This window comes from Staurois parvus, unplaced genomic scaffold (assembly GCF_062004578.1).
Source record: "Staurois parvus isolate SC_StPar_1 unplaced genomic scaffold, SC_StPar_1.0 ptg000672l, whole genome shotgun sequence".
Classification (NCBI taxonomy): Eukaryota; Metazoa; Chordata; class Amphibia; order Anura; family Ranidae; genus Staurois; species Staurois parvus.
Window position 1 is genome coordinate 896172 of NW_028318468.1, and position 20452 is coordinate 916623.

At 43.6% G+C, this 20452-nt stretch overlaps 1 protein-coding gene across 2 annotated transcripts in view; it reads left to right on the plus strand.

Annotated features, from left to right (window-relative positions):
• Positions 1 to 20054, plus strand: part of DSE (dermatan sulfate epimerase) — a 64601-nt gene extending 44547 nt beyond the window's left edge. For both annotated transcript variants that reach the window (XM_089652144.1, XM_089652145.1), the window contains 3 exons: positions 8262 to 8501; positions 17295 to 17502; positions 18024 to 20054. In XM_089652144.1, coding sequence (XP_089508270.1) covers positions 8262 to 8501; positions 17295 to 17502; positions 18024 to 19773 — 2198 coding nt within the window. In that variant the 3' untranslated portion in view covers positions 19774 to 20054. The remainder of the gene's footprint in view (positions 1 to 8261; positions 8502 to 17294; positions 17503 to 18023) is intronic.
• Positions 20055 to 20452: the final 398 nt, after the last annotated feature.

Here is a 20452-nt window from a genome sequence, read left to right on the forward strand (position 1 = left end):
CTTAGGTTAAGTTAATTTTATGGCACAAAAAAGCAATAAATTACCCAATTTTTGGTAAAAATATAAAAGCTCCTTATACAGGTGAAACTCGAAAAATTAGAATATCGTGCAAAAGTTCATTTATTTCAGTAATGCAACTTAAAAGGTGAAACTAATATATGAGATAGACTCATTACATGCAAAGCAAGATAGTTCAAGCTGTGATTTGTCATAATTGTGATGATTATGGCTTACAGCTCATGAAAACCCCAAATCCACAATCTCAGAAAATTAGAATATTGTGAAAAGGTGCAATATTCTAGGCTTAAAGTGTCCCACTCTAATCCGCTAATTAAGCCATAACACCTGCAAAGGGTTCCTGAGCCCTTAAATGGTCTCTCAGTCTGGTTCAGTAGGAATCACAATCATGGGAAAGACTGCTGACCTGACAGTTGTGCAGAAAACCATCATTGACACCCTCCATAAGGAGGGAAAGCCTCAAAAGGTAATTGCAAAAGAAGTTGGATGTTCCCAAAGTGCTGTATCAAAGCACATTAATAAAACATTATGTGGAAGGGAAAAGTATGGAATAAAAAGGCGCACAAGCAGCAGGGATGACTGCAGCCTGGAGAGGATTGTCAGGAAAAGGCCATTCAAAAGTGTTGGGGACTTTCACAAGGAGTGGACTGAGGCTGGAGTCAGTGCATCAAGAGCCACCACACACAGATGGATCCTGGAAATGGGCTTCAAATGTCGTATTCCTCTTGTCAAGCCGCTCCTGAACAAGAAACGTCTTACCTGGGCTAAAGAAAAACAGACCTGGTCTGTTGCTCAGTGGTCCAAAGTCCTCTTTTCTAATGAGAGCAACGTTTGCATCTTATTTGGAAACCAAGGACCCAGAGTATGGAGGAAGAATGGAGAGGCACACACTGCAAGATGATTGAAGTCCAGTGATTTGGGGAGCCATGTCATCTGCTGGTGTTGGTCCACTGTGCTTCAATAAGTCCAGGGTCAACGCAGCCATCTACCAGGAGATTTTGGAGCACTTCATGCTTCCTTTCGCAGACGAGCTTTATGGGGATGCTGACTTAATTTTACAGCAGGACTTGGCACCTGCCCACACTGCCAAAAGCACCAAAACCTGGTTCAGTGACCGTGGGATTACTGTGCTTGATTGTCCAGCAAACTCGCCTGACCTGAACCCCATAGAGAATCTATGGGGCATTGCCAAGAGAAAGATGAGAGACATGAGACCGAACAATGCAGAAGAGCTGAAGGCCGCTATTGAAGCATCCTGGTCTTCCATAACACCTCAGCAATGCCACAGGCTGATAGCTTCCATACCATGCCACATTGAGGCAGTAATTGCTGCAAAAGGGGCCCAAACCAAGTACTGAGTACATATGCATGCTTATACTTTTCAGAGGTCCGATATTGTTCTATGTACAATCCTTGTTTTATTGATTGCATGTAATCTCATTTTCTGAGATTGTGGATTTGGGGTTTTCATGAGCTATAAGCCATAATCATCACAATTATGACAAATCACGGCTTGAACTATCTTGCTTTGCATGTAATGAGTCTATCTCATGTATTAGTTTCACCTTTTAAGTTGCATTACTGAAATAAATGAACTTTTGCACGATATTCTAATTTTTCGAGTTTCACCTGTAGGTCATCAGTTTAGTGTTATGGAAGAGGTCTGCTGCTAGAATTAGTGGTCTCATTCTGCTGTGCGTGGTGATATGGCACATGTGTATCGCAATTGACATTTTCATGCATAGGCGCCCCAGCATATGCTTTGTACATGCATATGTATGTGGGGGGGGGGCTCAGTTTTTTATTGGGGGGGGGGGGTTATGTGCTTAGGTAAAACTTACATTTTTTACAAAACTTTTTTTTTCCTTTTACATAGGGGACAAAGTCCACCATTTTATGATTTTTGGTGATAGGTTCTCTTTATTAAGACATCCAAGGTCTAAAAGACCCTGGATGTCTCCCCTGTACTCCACTTGATATAATGCAGTGCACATCGCACTGCATTACATTCTTTCCTGGCCGGGAAATCTGTCGACGGGAACTTTGAAGTGACGTCACAACGTCACTTCTGGGTCAGGACAAGAAGGGGAGGGGAGCAGATGTGACCACTCCCCTCCCCTATACCCGCCATCACTTGCTGAATCTGTCTTGGGCCCACAGAGGGGCAAGCGGAGCCCGGGAGACATAGCGAGAGGAGAAGGGGGGGGGCTGCTGGAGGCTGACACTGTAGCGGAGTGTGTGGAAGCATTTGCGTGGCAGTGCAGCCGCCTGAATGCTTCCACCTGACAAGTGTTTGCCTGCAGCAGGGCTAAAGGTTAAAAAAAACTACCTGCCCAGCACTGGAACTACATGTCCCAGCGATATAAATTGAACATCCCTGAGTACATACCTCCATGCTGCAGCATTGGTGTGTTTCTGCAGCTGTCCCGCATCGGCTCTAAGACCGAGAACTAGTCGATCACAGGACCTCTGATCATTCAGCTCTTAGTCTGTCAGTCACTGCTCCCTGCTCAGCCCCTTCAATGTTCACTGGAGTGTCAGGCTCGGGAAGGAGTGCGTGCAGTTGGCTTTGGCTCTCAGCTGCATGCTGAAAGCTGAAGCCATCTGTCATTTAGACAGCTGGGTGTATCCCGACAATATAGTTGGGATCCTTTCAAAGCCTGGAGCAGCGCTGTCATGTCAGCTGAAAGGTCAATAGCCCAGCTATAAGCTGACTCTGGGTCACAGGAGAGCAAAAGTAAGTGCACTACTTTGACCCACAAGAGAAGTATGGACAAAAAAGGTTTGGCCATACTTTTAATCAATACAAAGGTATCCTGCATCTTGATAGCTGTTACAGGTTAAACCAGGGGACCTCAAACTACGGCCCGCCGAGACCATTTATCCGGCCCGCCGGCAGGGGCGGGACAGGAAGGGACACGAAGTACAGGGGCGGGCAGGGGGCTGCTATATCTTACCTGGCTCCGGTACCAGTCCCACGACGATCCAGTCCAGGAAGCGCTGCTCCTTAATTCACTCCGGCCACTCCCTCACTCCTGCCGCTCGGCTCCGCCTCCTCACCAGTGATTGGGCGCCAGCACTGTAGCTCAGGAAAGGCACACAGGCGGCCAATCACCTGCGAGGAGGCGGAGCTAGAGCGGCCCCGCTAACATCGAGTGAGGGAGAGGCCGGAGTGAAGAAAGACAGCTGACAGGTAAGTATGCCATGTAGATGGTGCTGCTGCAACCAGGTATGCTGGCTGCAGTACACCTAGGCTGGAACAGGGGTCAGTGGGAGGAATAGTGCCCCATCATTGGTGTCACTGATACTAATGATGGGGCATTATTCCCCCCACTGACACCTACGATGGGGCACTATTCCTCCCACTGACACCAATGATGGGACACTATTCCTTCCACTGACACCAATGATGGGACACTATTCCTCCCACTGACACCAACGATGGAACACTATCCCCCCCACTGACACCAACGATGGAACACTATCCCCCCACTGACACCAACGATGGAACACTATCCCCCCCCACTGACACCAACGATGGAACACTATCCCTCCCACTGACACCAACGATGGAACACTATCCCTCCCACTGACACCAACGATGGAACACTATTCCTCCCACTGACACCAACGATGGAACGCTATTCCTCCCACTGACACCAACGATGGAACGCTATTCCTCCCACTGACACCAACGATGGAACGCTATTCCTCCCACTGACACCAACGATGGAACGCTATTCCTCCCACTGACACCAACGATGGAACGCTATTCCTCCCACTGACACCAACGATGGAACGCTATTCCTCCCACTGACACCAACGATGGAACGCTATTCCTCCCACTGACACCAACGATGGAACGCTATTCCTCCCACTGACACCAACGATGGAACGCTATTCCTCCCACTGACACAAACGATGGAACGCTATTCCTCCCACTGACACCAACGATGGAACGCTATTCCTCCCACTGACACCAACGATGGAACGCTATTCCTCCCACTGACACCAACGATGGAACGCTATTCCTCCCACTGACACCAACGATGGAACGCTATTCCTCCCACTGACACCAACGATGGAACGCTATTCCTCCCACTGACACCAACGATGGAACGCTATTCCTCCCACTGACACCAACGATGGAACGCTATTCCTCCCACTGACACCAACGATGGAACGCTATTCCTCCCACTGACACCAACGATGGAACGCTATTCCTCCCACTGACACCAACGATGGAACGCTATTCCTCCCACTGACACCAACGATGGAACGCTATTCCTCCCACTGACACCAACGATGGAACGCTATTCCTCCCACTGACACCAACGATGGAACGCTATTCCTCCCACTGACACCAACGATGGAACGCTATTCCTCCCACTGACACCAACGTTGGGACACTATCCCCCCACTGACACTAATGACGGGGCACTATTCCCCTCCACTTACACAATGACGTACTATTCCTCCCACTGACACCAACGATGGGACACTATTCCTCCCACTGACACCAACGATGGGGCACTATTCCCCCCCCACTGACACCAATGACGTACTATTCCTCCCACTGACACCAGTGACGGAGCACTATTCCCCCCCACTGACACCAATGACGTACTATTCCTCCCACTGACAACAAAGATGAGGCACTATTCCTCCCACTGACACCAATGATGGAGCACTATTCTTCTCACTGACACCAATGATGGGGCACTATTCCTCCCACTCACACCAATGTTGGGACACTATCCCCTTCTCCCACTGACACCAATGACGGGGCACTATTCTTCCCGCCCACACTGACACCAACAATGGGGCACTATTCCTCCCCCCACTGACACCAATAATGGTGTACTATTCCTCCCCCCACTGACACTAATGATGGGGTACTATGCCTCCCACTGACACCAATGATGGGGCGCTATTCCTCTCACTGACACCGATGATGGGGCGCTATTCCTCCCCCTGACACCAATGATGGGGCGCTATTCCTCCCGCTGACACCAATGATGGGGCTCTATTCCTCCCGCTGACACCAATGATGGGGCGCTATTCCTCCCGCTGACACCAATGATGGGGCGCTATTCCTCCCGCTGACACCAATGATGGGGCGCTATTCCTCCCGCTGACACCATTGATGGGGCACTATTCCTCCCGCTGACACCAATGATGGGGCACTATTCCTCCCGCTGACACCAATGATGGGGCATTATTCCTCCCGCTGACACCAATGATGGGGCACTATTCCTCCCACTGACACCAATGATGGTGCACTATTTCGCTCCATAAGACACACTTGGGGGGAAATGTCTGTCTGTGCGTCTTATGGAGCGGACGGCCCAGTATTCCCGCTGCCGTTGTGTGTCCGCAGTCTCTGGTCATCTCCTGTACTGTGTCCGCATTTTGTTCATAGTTTTGTTTTTGTTTTTTTAAATATAGTCTGGCCCTCCGACGGTCTGAGGGACAGTGAACTGGCCCCCTGTTTAAAAAGTTTGAGGACCCCTGGGTTAAACAGTCATTTACAAAAGAACACAATTGTCATGTGAGCAACATTCAAGTGGTCATTACCCTTTGTATAATGTATGATATTCTGGAACAGCAGTAATCTGCTACTGGTTAACTTTCATGATAAATTGCAAGACCCTGCAGCTAGCTGTTAAAATAAATTGTGTAGAAAGATGAGTACAGCTGTAATTTAAAAAAGGGAATTCCACTGAAGTGCTTCACATCGCTTTGTCTGTAAAATTTTACTTTGTGTACATTTGTTCTGAGGAAAGCAAAACCAAACAGGTTTTGGTGATGTGGACATTTTATGTAAATAGAAAAACACCCCACTAATCCACTGTGGAGCCTTCTTTAAGTGGAAGAAATGAAAACTTCTTCACTTCAGAATACAAAAAGGAAATTGTGTTTATAGAGTTCATTTAGCCTTGCACAGTTTACATGCTCCTGTACTAAAATTGCTTACTGTGATTTTACTGCACACTGTGAGCTCTTCACAGTATGAATTAGAAGTTGCAGGTTCAAACTTCAGAGCCTGCCTCATTTCTTCATCTGCATCTGCCTAGGTATACCCATTCCTCCAGACTGACATCAATCCATTGATATTTGCATAACTCCTCTCAGGAGCCAACTCATTGCTTGCATCAGGGCTGAAGGCTCTTGAAGGTACTGAGGCAAGGTGCTGTGATGTTTTCAGGAAGCTGTGTAAAGCATCCTGCTGCCCTTTCAGCAGCCATGGTTTGCCTGCTTGCATAGAAAAGCACAGACCCAGTGATGTCATCACTGGGCCTAAAATAAGGTATGTAATGAAAATGGAAAGGTTTTAATGAAAAATGTCTTTGGCATGTTGATGGGGAGGGAAGGGTGGGACTAGGGAATGCAGAATATAGGCAGAATATACTGTAGCTCTAAATATATTATTCCTTATTTAAACCTAGTGTACAGAAGGCAATGATTTCCATGACTTTACTATCTTGCAGTTCTTCAACATCCCCTTACCCCAAATTTTATTTAACTGCTTGCCCTCCAGAGGATTTACCCCCCCTTCCCCTGTCCAGGCTATTTTTTGCGATATGGCGCTGCGTTACTTTAACTGACAATTGTGCGGTCATGCAACACTGCACCCAAACTAAATTTACATCCTTTTTTTTCCCCACACAAATTGAGCTTTCTTTCGGTGGTATTTGATCACCTCTGCGTTTTCTTATTTTTATAAACAAAAAAAGACCAATTTTGAAAAAAAAATATATTTTTAACTTTTTGCTATTAAACACATCCATTAAAAAAATGTAAAAAAAATCAAGTTTCATCATAAATGTAGGCCAAAATGTTTTCTGCTACATGTCCTTGCCAAAAAAAATCCCAATACATGTAAATGAATTGGTTTACGTGAACGTTATAGCGTTTACAAATGGCGGTATATATACTGGAATTTTTTTATTTTTTTACTAGTAATGGCGGTGATCAGCGACTTATAGCGGGACTGCAGTGGGCATACTGACACTGGGGGGAACTGACATGGTGTCACTGACATCCCCAGTGATACCAATACAGTGATCAGTGCTAATAACTGTGCGCTGTGTGTCTGCGTTACACTGTAAGCACACTGATTTGTATGTCTCTGCTATGCTGAGCCATACAAAGCAGTGTGCAGGAGCTGACGGGAGAGATCTGTGTGGTTTATACACAGGTCTCTCCCTCGTCGGTGATCGCCAGGTGCCAGCAGGCAATCACCGGCCAGGACCCAGTGATTGACAGCCGAGGCTGTGAATTGCAGTGCAGGTAAGGCGCGCGCGCCACATACCCAGAACTGCAAAAGCACGCGCACACACACACACACATACGATTTTGTGCACCCGTACTGCCCTGTAGCTGTATTTCTGCTATAGGGCAGGGCAAAGCGGTTAATCCTTGGTTGCGTGTTCTGCACAGTTAAGATATTCACCTGCCCAGCAGATCTAGCGTTCTGCTGAGATCCTTTTCTCTTCTGTCCCCTTCTCGGTTCACACTGCCATCTTTTTTTATAACATCTTCAGGAAGCTGCCAGCTTTTCCAGGTTCAGCCAGCGGCTCTCCTGATGATGTGCTGATAGGCCTGCCCCTCTCCTCCTTCCTCAATGAAGGACTGTACCTCCTGGGATATAGAAGTACATATCCCAGGAGGCACAGTGGGCATCAGGCATAAACAAGTTCTGTGCATTGTGGTGTGGAGTAGTGGAGAGGAGACAATATCAAACTGAGGGTGAAGATCCGCTTTAGAGTAACACTGTTGGTTTGTAAAAAAAATCTTAGACTGTTTCATGCAAAAGAAGAGGCATATTTCTCATAGCTGGATTTGCCACCAAACTTCGCTTCAGTGTAAAGTATTTCTGTAGTTCTTTTGTCCTACTTCATACCTCACAACACAGCAGTGATGTACCTCATAACACAGAAGTGATGTTAGGATCAGAGTATGAAACCACTCATACATGGTGGGATATGCAAGTCCTGTTTACTCCCAAATGCATAAAATCCTGAAGTTCCTGACAAATGCTGTAAAGCTTAAACTGAACAAAATCAGTAGGACAGACCACCAAAGAAATAAAAATAGTAAGTCTTTCTTTTGCAAAGGGTCGCTTTTAAAACCCCTTATTTTTAGATGTCCTGGAGATATTTAAGCAGCTAATGTGTACTTCAGTCAGGCTGTGATATTAATAAATGTTATAAAATGTTAAACTTTCCTTTTTTTTACAGGGTACTTGCAAGAAGCTTACTTCTGGACAAAACAGGTTCTCACCATAATGGAGAAGTCAATAGTCCTGTTAAATGATGTGACAGATGGGTCACTGTATGAAGGCGTGGCCTATGGCAGCTACACCACCAGATCACTTTTTCAGTATATGTTTCTTGTCCAAAGGCATTTTGATATCGACCACTTCAACCATCCTTGGTTAAAAGAGCATTTTGCTTTTATGTACAGAACTATCCTGCCAGGTAAGAGACATTAAAGTGGTGCATTTAAATAATAACTTTCCATTTATTTGAAATTATGTCACTAGACTACAGGATGTGATTTGGTTTTTTGGAGTCTGTGCAGTGGCCCAGGGGCGGACTGACCATTTGGAAACTCGGGCACTGCCCGATGGCCTGGGGTCTGTAGGGGCCTCCATGAGATGCCCCTGGTACCTTTTTCATAGGCTTTTTTGAGTTTGGGCAAGGACACAGGGGCCCCATGATCCCCTATTGCCCGGGGGCCCCATGAGTTGTCAGTCCACCCCTGCAGTGGCCACAGTAACAGCATGCCACACATCATGGGAATGTTATGTCCAACGTTTAAACACTTGCCGACCGCAGATAGCCAAATGACGGCTACACTGCGGCTGGCCAGTTCTGGGAGGGCGTAATATGACGTCCTCCAAGAATGCGCTCTCCTGCACGCCCCCGGGGGCGCACACCCGGCGATCTCCGTGATCGCTGTGTTCTACAGACACAGCTGATCACGTGATGTGGTAAAAGGCCAATCACAGCGGCCTTTTACCACGTGATCAGCCGTGTCCAATGACACGCTGATCACCGGGAAATGCAATTGCTGGTTCTCGGCTGCACTTCCCTCACGCTGTCAGAACGCGTTGTCAGATCAGGGATCGGCACCGATCATCAGGGCACTGATGATCAGTGCCCTGATGATTGCTGCTCAGCAGTGCCGCCCACCAGTTCCACCCACCTGTGCCCAGCACTGCCGCCCACCAGTTCCGCCCACCTTTGCCCAGCAGTGCACCCACCTGTGCCTAGCAGTGCACCCACCTGTGCCACCCAGCAGTGCCACACACCTGTGCTCAGAAGTGCCACCCACATGTGCCCATCAGTGCCACCCACCTGTGCCCACCAGTTCCCATCAGTGCAGCCCAGTGATTGTGCCAGTCAGTGCCCAGTGATTGTGCCAGTCAGTGCCCAGTGATTGTGCCAGTCAGTGCCCAGCAGTTGTGCCAGTCAATGTCTAGCAGTGCCGCCAGTCAGTGCCCAGCAGTGATGCCAGTCAGTGCCACCTATCAGTGCTGTCTATCAGTGCCGCCTATCCGTGCCACCTCATTAGTGCTGCCTATCCGTGCCACCTCATTAGTGCTGCCTATCAGTGCCACCTATCAGTGCTGCCTATACGTGCCCATCAGTGCTGCCTATCAGTGCCCATCAGTGCCGCCTATTAGTGCCTATCAGTGCTGCGTCATCAACGCACATCAGTGAAGGAGAAAAATTACCTGTTTGAAAATTTTATAATAGAAACAAAGAAATTTTCAAATTGTTTGCAATTTTTTTGTTTATAGTGCAGAAAGTAAAGTGCCCAGCGGCGATTAAATACCACCAAAAGAAAGCTCTATTTGTGAGAAAAAAAAATTTCATATGAGTACAATCTTGCATGACTGCGCAATTGTCAATCAAAGTGCGACAGCGCTGAAAGCTGAAAATTGACCTGGTAAAGAAGGAGGTATAAGTGCCTGATAGGCAAGTGGTTAAAGCTACAATGTAGACATCTTTGCTTGCAGCACTCAACAAGGTTAATAATGTAGTTGGATACTTCCTTCGACAAATGCCATGCATGAGTTTACTCTAAATGGATTTTTCAACACCTGCACCTGCCAATATGGTGACACAAGGATTCACTTAAAGGGATGACTTTTTTCAATCATCAGCTATCCAGTGCTCATGCCCTTTAGGCTTCTGCATAGCTTAGGAGATATAGGTATTGAAGGTACTGTATAGGGGAGTTACTGTGCATGGAAGTATAGAAGCATGGTAATCAACACAATAATCTCCATAGGTGCTGATCAAGTTGTTAAAGAATTGTGTGCTTGAAGATAAAATACAATCCAGTGTAAGCTTAAGGCTGAAGATGCATCCAATACACACACTTTAGGATATAATGTCACTCTCTTCAAATAGTTGAATCTTACATGGATATACAAAATTGCATTTGTAAAATGGATTCCTCTATGCCTAAACGAACTAATGGGTACTGTGGAGATAACAGAGAATGTCAGTAGTCTGTTGCGCAAAGCGTCCAAGACATGACTAACAAACCCTAGGGCTCCTCCAGAGGTTGCCAGGGATTCCTTGAGCTATGCCTGATTGGCCTCCCATTTGATAGCTCCTGCTTAGTTTTGGGTCCAATGCCACATGATGAGTCAGTGGTATGACACAAATCATTTTAGCTATCTATAATGGTGTCAGTTTGAACATGACTGCAAGGGGGGTTTTTCTTCACACTACCCCCAATATATTGGTTTTACCTGGGGTTCCCCGAGACCCAAACATTATTTGGGTAAAAAGGTTGAGAAAGACTGATCTAGGGCTCAAGGGCATGCTTACACTGCAGCACATTTTATCCTCAAGCACACAGTTCTTTAACAACATGATCAGCTCCTATGGACGTTATGTGTTGATTCTATGCTGTGGTATAGGTATAATTACATAGGCCAATGTGGAGCTGATCAATTAGCCTATATACATTAGTGTGCTTTTTTTTTTCACAACAGAGTATGATAACACTTCCATAACATTATTTTTGTGATGATACATTTGAGCTATAGGGCAAAGCTGCTGTGTATATTTCAAACTGTATTCTTTTTAGGCTTCATTATGTTTGGGTAATTTAATGTGGACTTTTAAATAATGAGTTAATAAAATAATAATTTTGAGTACTGATGTGCCGGCCAAGATGCTTGTCCCATATTGTTTGTCCCCCTTCCTAATTTTGATTTATGGAAAATGATCAAACTGGTTTAAAACCTTAAGTAACCATGAGAGCGTAAAATGGAGCACACAGTTCATACAGTGTGTGTTTGTATATATGTGTGTGTATATACACACACACACACACGGCTACTAGCCAGGCATTAAGAGTTACTCACCACCAATTAATATTAACAACAACTTTAACAATATTAACATAAAGCAATGTCCGGATCATTCAATTAGCTCACAATTCCTCGGTAGCTAATTGTTTCCAAGAGCAGGGATACAAACTTTTGTCCAGGTGGTATAGGGTCCCGGTGCTATTGAACAAATTCTACCCCTCAATCTCCAGTTTGTGTTGGCGATGTCAGAGGGAGGAAGGCACTTTACTGCATGTCTTCTGGCAATGTTCTCTGCTGACTCAGTTCAGGAGGAGAGTGAGGAACTTAGTCTTACAGCTGACCTCCATTGATCTGGGAACAGACCCATTGACCTACCTCTTTCATCTCAACTCGGTACTGCTACGCTGCTATAGACGCTCCCTGGCAGTCCATCTTTTGAATGCGGCACAGGCATGCATTCCGGATTTGTGGAAGCAAACCTCTCCCCCAACTATGGGTCACTGGTTTGCGAAGTTGAATTAAATTAATTCAATGGAAAGCCTTACTGCCTCCCTTAACAATAAGGAAGACGTGGCGGCCTTGGACGATGTATACTTGCTCAGCGCAATATCTGGATGAGGTGCCCAACTCCTCTGGGAGGGATTGAGACTTCTTCTAAGTCACCTTTGGTAAAATAGCCACCAAACCGTATGATTGGTATTGCAGGGGGGGAGGGGGGTAGAAGGAACAGAGGGCCCTGTGCTACTCTGCCCTTCCACCCCCCAGCTTTGTCTCCGGTACTCTGTCAGCCCCCACTCTGTCCTCTCTCTCTCTCTCTCTCTCTCTCTCTCTCTCTCTCTCTCTCTCTCTCTCGTCTTCCCCTCCCCCACACACACACACACTTTTTTTTTTCTCCCTTCTTCCTTCCCAGTGAGTTAAGAAGATTAGTAGTTTCCCCCCCCCTTTTTTTTTTTTTCTCTCCTTGTTTGCATGACGGACCGATTCTGGGTTTTCAAATATAAAATTTTGTTTTAGACTTTGTGTATTGCAGGCTCATCGCCCTACATTTCCTGCATGAGTGGCCTTACAATAGTTATATGTAACAGATGGGATGTATATGGCCTATTACTCCTGATCCCAGGAACATTGTGAACCGTTGTGCCTTGCGGCACATATAACCGTTTCCAAAATGCATGTAGATCTTCTTTATTGTTTACTATGTGATGGTACTTCTTGTATATGCACAATGCCTTCCTAAATAAAGAATTACAATACAAAAAAACCCATAAAGCAATGTAAACATAAAAGGAAAATATGTGCTTTACATAGTCAAAACCAAGCAATACATTATACAGCAATGCAGAATAGCACCAGCTATAGAGGACTACAGATTCCTGCAATACATAATTTAGCAGTGCAAAATACCACCAGCTCTAAAGGAGTACAAATCCAAGCAATACATTATACAGCAATGCAGAATGCCACCAGCTATAGAGGACTACAAATCCAGTGTCCCCATCAGAATTCCCCTTTACATCAGGTGTCTCCATCAGAGTCCCTCTTTATATCAGATGTTCCACCTTACATGAGGTGTTTCCATCAGAGTCCCCATTTACACCAGGTGTCCCCATCAGAGTCCCCATTTATACCAGGTGTCCCCATCAGGGTCCCCATTTACGCCAGGTGTCCCCATCAGAGTCCCCATTTATACCAGGTGTCCCCATGAGGGTCCCCATTTACGCCAGGTGTCCCCATCAGGGTCCCCCTTTACACCAGGAATCCACATCAGAGCCCACTTTTACATCAGGTGTCCTCACCACAGTCCGCCTTCATATCCGGTGTCCCCCTTTACACCGGGTGTCCCCATCAGAGTCCCCCTTTACACCGGGTGTCCCCATCAGAGTCCCCCTCTACATTGGGTATCTCCATCAGAGTCCCCATTTACATTAGGTGTCCCCTATCAGAGTCTCCCTTTACATCAGGTGTCCCAGTCAGAGTCCCCCTTACATCAGGTATTTCGTCAAAGTCTCCCTTTACATCAGGTGTCCCCTCTTTGCATCAGGTGTCCCCCTTTGCATCAAGTGTCCCCATCACAGTGCCCCCTTACATCAGTTGTAACCCCCCCCCCCCCCACCTGCTCCCTTGTACTCACAGATCTTCTTGTGAATGCAGCTTCTCCTTTCTTCCCCCCTCCGGAGAGAAGGAGAGAGGAAGGACACTCTGCCTTCACTGCTTCATGCCGGCTGTATATCACCCCCTGGCAGGCTGGAGGGAGGAGAAAGCCTAATGATCCCTATACCAAGTGTTGGCAGCCGCTCCGTGTGACAGGATCAGCACCAGCAGTGCACCCCCTCCCCTCCCAGCTCCCTATATATATATATATATATATATATATATATATATATATATATATATATATATATAATTTCTGATTTGGCTACCAGCTTCAAAAGCTTTTATACATTTTTCATTACTCTGTCATCTCCTCTTTCGTGATCAACTTTACTTATTATGCTCTTTATCATTGAAGAGACACTTCTGCAAGTCATACAGGGCAGCTCAAGGATCGTACTTGAAGGTGGAGCATTTCTTCATCGCTCTACTGTGTTTATCATTGCTGGCTATCTGCAAGTGGGCAGAGCTCTGGAATTCATGTTATTGTTTGTTTGTTTTTTTTTTCAGCCAATCTAAATGTAAACAAAACATTATAAAGGAGAACATATAAATGTGAATACTGCTTACTTGTGTTTTGTTTTATGTAATATTTATATTTTATTTTTGTTCAATTATGTGACCACCAGAACCACCAGAACTCCCACTTATTCAAAAAGGCAGCAATGATATGCAGTGGAGCTGTCCATCGCAATCCTTGAGTCACCATGTGTGACTTGCAGAAGTGCCACATGGGGCAGATTGCTGAGGACGAAACAGGAAGTCTTCAGCTGCCATACAAAGAATTTGGAGTATGTTAGAAGAGTGTTGCCATTCTGAATAGGGACTTGCATGGACTCTTAATAGTGACTAACAGCATGCAAAATCAAATATATATGTTTGTATCTTAAAGTAGTACACTTTACTACAAGCAAACAATTATTATATTGCAGCTTAGCGTTTCATAGAGGTGGTGGATGGATTAGTTTTCTTTTTTGGGGCTTTCTTTCTCTTACTTTCACCTGATCCACCTGCCAGTAAGTCTGTTGTTTTACAAAGAACAAACTGTCTTTCAGATTTAGCAGTTAGAGGATTGGGACAAACCAGTGCTTACAATGGTCAGCTGTTATTTATTTATGTAAAACCATTATCACAAAAAGAAACAAATGTTGCTGTAACTGCTTATAAAGTGTGAGCTGGAGTTTGACTTCAATTTGTCGGTGTATCTAAATTGGCTAGTACTTATAACACCCCCTCCTCCCAGACTGACAATGCTGCTGCCTGCTGTGCTCCCCAATGTGCTCCTTCATTCAGAATGGTGTCTCACTAACATCGGACGTGTGATACTGGTCAGATCACAGGTTAAAACAAAGGGAAAAAAGAAAACAAATGCAACTACCACATCTCATGATTGACAAACTGCAATATAATATGTTTTGGGTTTAATACCACTTTAAGTTCTGGGTTTAGTGACACTTTAAATTAATTCTATTAAATAGGCAGTAATATAATACCAATTGGGCTTGGATAAAGAAAACCCTCTGCAGTCTCAAAGGTTTTTATTTATTCAGCTTTAACCAGAAATATTTTGTGTGTATGAGACATTTTGCGGAAGATCCAGCAATTTTCCTCAGTGTGACTTGTGACTTGTGTCTGATTTTATCTTAAACAATGCCCTTCTATTGAATGACTGACTGTGTATTTTCATGATGTAACTTTTTTCCTTTTTCGTATTGACGTTTTATATTTACTTAGGACAGTTAGAAAAGTGCTTGCATAGCTGTGTCTGGCTTTTTGTGAGTAAAGTTGTCTTCTCTGTCCATCAAGTATTCTTTGAAGAACTAGCTGTTCTCTGACTTGTTTACAAAGCACCATATGCCACTATAACCGCACAAAACATGAATCAGCACTGTAATTGCAAGTCTTGACTGCCTGAGGTTGATTCATAGAAAGAAAATATTCTATATCCATTCTCACTTTCAGTTTACCACTATGGCAAAGTGAACCTTTGCGCGCATGTAATTAAACTGATTTAACAACCATTGCAACTTGTTTAACCACTTGCCTACCGGGCACTTATACCCCCTTCCTGCCCAGACCAATTTTCAGCTTTCAGCGCTGTCATGCTTTGAATGACAATTGCGCGGTCATGCAACACTGTACTTATATGAAATTTTTATCATTTTTTTGTGACAGAGCTTTCTTTTGGTAGTATTTAATCACCTCCTGGGTTTTTTATTTTTTGCTAAACAAACCAAAAACAACTGAAAATTTTGAAAAAAAAGTTTTTCCTTAGTTTTTGTTATAAAATGTAAATAAGTGATTTTTTTCTCCTTCACTGATGTGCGCTAATGAGGCTGCAGTGATGGGCACTGATAGGTGACAGCGTGTAAGCGTGACAGCTCGTGAGGAGAGAAATGCCGCTAACCGGCATTTCCTTATTTACATACGAACAGCTGTGATTGGACGCAGCTGATCACATGACCGAGCCGACGTCTTTGGCTCTTTCCATTGATCGGTGGGACACAGCGCACCACTGATCGCTGCGCAACGCGCCTCCAGAGCCGCGCATGCGCGGTTAGAGTGGGAGGACATCATATGACATCCTCCCAGAACGAGAGAACCGCATTGCGCCCGTCATTTCCTTATATGACGGGCGGGAGGTGGTTAAAGTAAGATATTATACTCATGAAACTAGAAGCGTGTTTAGCTGTCAAACGTGTTATTGCTTTTATATTAAAAATTGTGTTACTAAACCCACAGCAGTAAAATCAGTCTGTATATGCAGTAAAGCATGCTTGTTATACTCACTGTGGAACCTAACGGGTAATCCTCTGCATTGTGTAAAAAGGCTGTTTGATCCTCTCTTCTCTGATCCTCTCCTTTTACTATGCCCAATCCATCTGCAATAGTTAGAGCAGTAGTGCCTACACAGTCTACACGTGCTCTGTTTGGTGTGTATTGCTAGAGAGGGGTTTTTTTTCTTTTTTGGGAGGGTGCATATAAACAGCACAGGGTCAATCAGCACTGACTGGACACAGGGTCAGGGGTCATGCATCCTCATAGGACAATCATAGGAGAATGAAAACTCCTGCAAGATTAACCAGCGCTCGGTTAGACACTCATAGAAGTGTATCTGGAGGGAATCAGAGTTGTCACCCTAGGATGCTCCACTGATGAGTACAAATGTCATCCTCTTTTTCTTTGCTCTTCATGCTGCCACCACCATGAATGCAGCGACCACATTGAAGGGCTGATAAGCTGCAAAATTTTACAGGTTGCTTTTTTTCTGTTGGGCTTAGATATCTTTTAATTGCTTATATACAAAACCTGGTATATTGTTCAAACATAAGAAAATCACTATCTTTTATTTAAGATCTGTTCATTTGATCGTCAGGCTTGTTAACAAGATCTACAGGTTTATGACTAATTTTAGAGATACACCAACCCATTTTCAACTATCCTCAGTTCTTACTATGATTGTTGACTGTATTTTAAAACTATAATAACGTTTTGCTCCACTGATATTGCTGTACCTTTTATTCTTTAATCATGCCATAACAAAGGTCTTGTTATATGCTTGTAATGTTTTCAGTAATATTTGTGTTCACCTTCTGTTTCCATCACAGCCAGAATTTAAACCATCATTATTGTAATTTACTGCTCATTATACATAATACATTTTGTGGTGCATCTGAATAATCGGGTGAATTATTTGATACATGTTCAATTCTCCATCTGCAAAATAGTGACTTCATTTTGCAATATAGTATATATTGATTTTATACCATGTGCTGTGTTCTAGGTTTTCAGAGAACAGTTGCCATAGCAGATTCGAACTACAACTGGTTTTATGGTCCCGAGAGTCAGTTAGTATTTTTAGATAAGTTTGTTCTGAGAAATGGAAGTGGAAATTGGTTGGCAGAACAAATCCAAGCCAACAGAGTGCAAGAAGGACCAGGGACCCCTGCCAAAGGACAACGTTGGTGCACTTTGCACACAGAGTTTCTTTGGTAAGTAGACAGATCACGGGAGCTGTGCTATCAGACTTCTATATTTTATTGAAACGGGCACTAAAAATCTTATGAAATAAATATACTGTGTACATCTTATTAGCAGAGGGCTTGTATTCACCCCTTTGTTTCTGCTCTGATTTATTCAATATTCTTTACAGAGCTTGCTAGACTCAGGACAAATGCAAAGTCATGATCATATCTGTATTTGTTACCACTGAGTTCTGTAGTGAGACCCTCATTTAAAAAAAAAATGAAAACCCTTCCATACTTTACCATAACTAGGAAAGAACACTTCTGGTTGGAGCTACACTTTAATACTTTTTTTGTTTTGTTTTGATTGACGTTTTCATTTTATGGCACTTTTAGGTGTTCAAGTGCTATTAAGTAATACAAGGAAAAGGTAAACTAGTAGCAACCAAAAAAATTTAAAAAGTTGTGCAAATAATTATGCTGGAAAATTGCCAGAACTTGATTTGGCTGATAGTATTTAAATGTGTCCCTTATCTTTGTATACTTAGGTATGATGCTTTGTTGACGCCTACACCACCACCAGATTTTGGGACCCCAAGACTGCATGTTTTTGAAGACTGGGGAGTAGTGACCTATGGAAGCTCTTTACCTGCAGAGATCAACAGGCCATTTATTTCCTTCAAATCAGGAAAACTTGGAGGACGTGCAATATTTGACATTGTTCACAAAAACAAATACCAAGATTGGGTAAAGGGATGGAGGAATTTCAATGCTGGCCATGAGCACCCAGACCAAAATTCATTTACATTTGCTCCTAATGGATTTCCATTTATAACTGAGGCTTTGTATGGACCGAAATATACTTTTTTAAATAACGTTCTTATGTTTTCACCATCAGTGTCAGAAAGCTGCTTTGCTCCTTGGGAAGGACAGGTGACCGAGGACTGTACTTCAAAGTGGCTAAAATATAAACAAGGGGAGGCAGCTGACTCTCATGGAGGGGTGGTGGCAGCAATGGAGAAAAATGGAGTTGTTTTTATCAGGGGTGAAGGTGCGTCAGCCTACAGCCCTAAACTGAAATTAAAAAGTGTTCAAAGAAATCTAGTTTTACTCCATCCACAGCTTCTGCTACTTGTTGACCATATACACTTGGATCATAGTAGCACAGTAGATGCAACAACTACTTTTTTTCACAATGTAGACTTGCCTTTTGAGGAAACCTCTATTGATGGTGTTCATGGGGCAATACTTAAGCACAGGGAGAATATTTATAAAATGTACTGGATGGATGACACTGGCTTGAGTGAAAAAGCTGTCATCACATCAATAAACTATCCCCAGGGTTATCCGTATAATGGAACTAATTATGTGAATGTGACAACCCATCTCAGGAAACCAATCACACGGTCAATATATCTTTTTATTGGACCTTCTATTGATGTTGAAAGCTTCAGTGTTCATGGAGATTATCAACAAGTGGATGTGTTCCTTGCAACTAGTGACCATGCTTATGCTGTCTACCTCTTTACAGGAGAAACTCCAAGTCAGTCAGTCTATGCTAAAATAGTTGCAGACAGACAAAAGATTGTATTTGATAAAGCCTCATCCATCAAAAGTTTTTCTCCCCTTGAGGTTAAGGATTATGTCAAGGTTGTGGAGCAAAACCTTCAGCACTTCAAACCTGTTTTTCAACAAATGGAAAAAGAGATCTTGTCTCATGTAAAAAATACCGCCAGTTTTAGGAAGACTGCTGAAAGGTTACTTAGGTTTTCAGATAAAAGGAATACAGAGGAGGCAATTGAAAAGCTATTTGCCATATCTCAACAGCAGAAGCAACAAGGCAAGATCTCAAGAACAAGAAAGGGAGCTAGAAACTATAAGTTTATCAATGCTGTTCCAGATTTATTTGCCCAAATTGAGGTAAACGAAAAGCAAACACGGCTAAAAGCCATGGCATTGGCTCAAAGTGAAGTTCCAGTCAATGAGGATGAAGAAATGAAAGATCTTTTGGACTTTGTGGATAAGCCATCAGTTAGACAAAAGTCTAGTTCTTACAGCAGATATGGTTCTCACCACACGCTGACTACACATAATGGGGCTGTATCCATATCTGCTTCCTATACTAGGCTATTTTTAATCCTAAACATTGCCATTTTCATAGTTCTTCTAGCATTACAGTTATCCCGGTTTCTAAAGACTAAGAATATGCAGAGGAAAAAATGTCTTTATGCCATACTCTCAATTGACTGTTGCATTTTACTTTGGTTGTACTCGTCATGTTATCGATCACAGTGTTAAAGTTGTACATACTCTCAGCAGTCTTTACCCTATGCCAAAACGTCAGTTGTCTGCTGTCTTGTGAAAGAGGAATGTCCTTATCTATGTATGCCTGAAAGGCACATCATTTTTGTATGTTTCATAAAGGGAAAGGCACTAAGAATATAAAAAGACTTTTATAACTCTGTACAATTAAGACTGGAATTAATTAATGGAGGACTAAAGTGTTTGTTTTTTTCAAGTTCCCTAAATAAATATATGAAATTCTGTTGCTAATTAAATTTAGCTGATATTTAATAACACGGGAAAGCTTCACATTATTTTTCATATATTTAGCTTTAAATTTACTTGATGACCAACATACTGCACTTAGACCAAACCACATATAACCGGCGCTACAAGAACCTTACCTATAAAAGGACTTATTTAACAAAATAAGAAAAAACTAAGAGAAAAAAATTGGAAAAATAAACATACCAAACTCCTCTTCACAACAACCTACAGCCAATATAAATCAATGACCATACAACAGGAGAAATGAACACTGACAGTCCACAGAAGGGTTAATGAAAAGTTCTAAAAATGTTTCCAAAGGAGAAACTTCTCCTAAATGTCTTGATTGCAGCACAAACTGATTTGGCTCTGTACCAGGAGAAAATAACACTGACAGTACAAAAAAACCTGTGTACTGTCAGTGTTA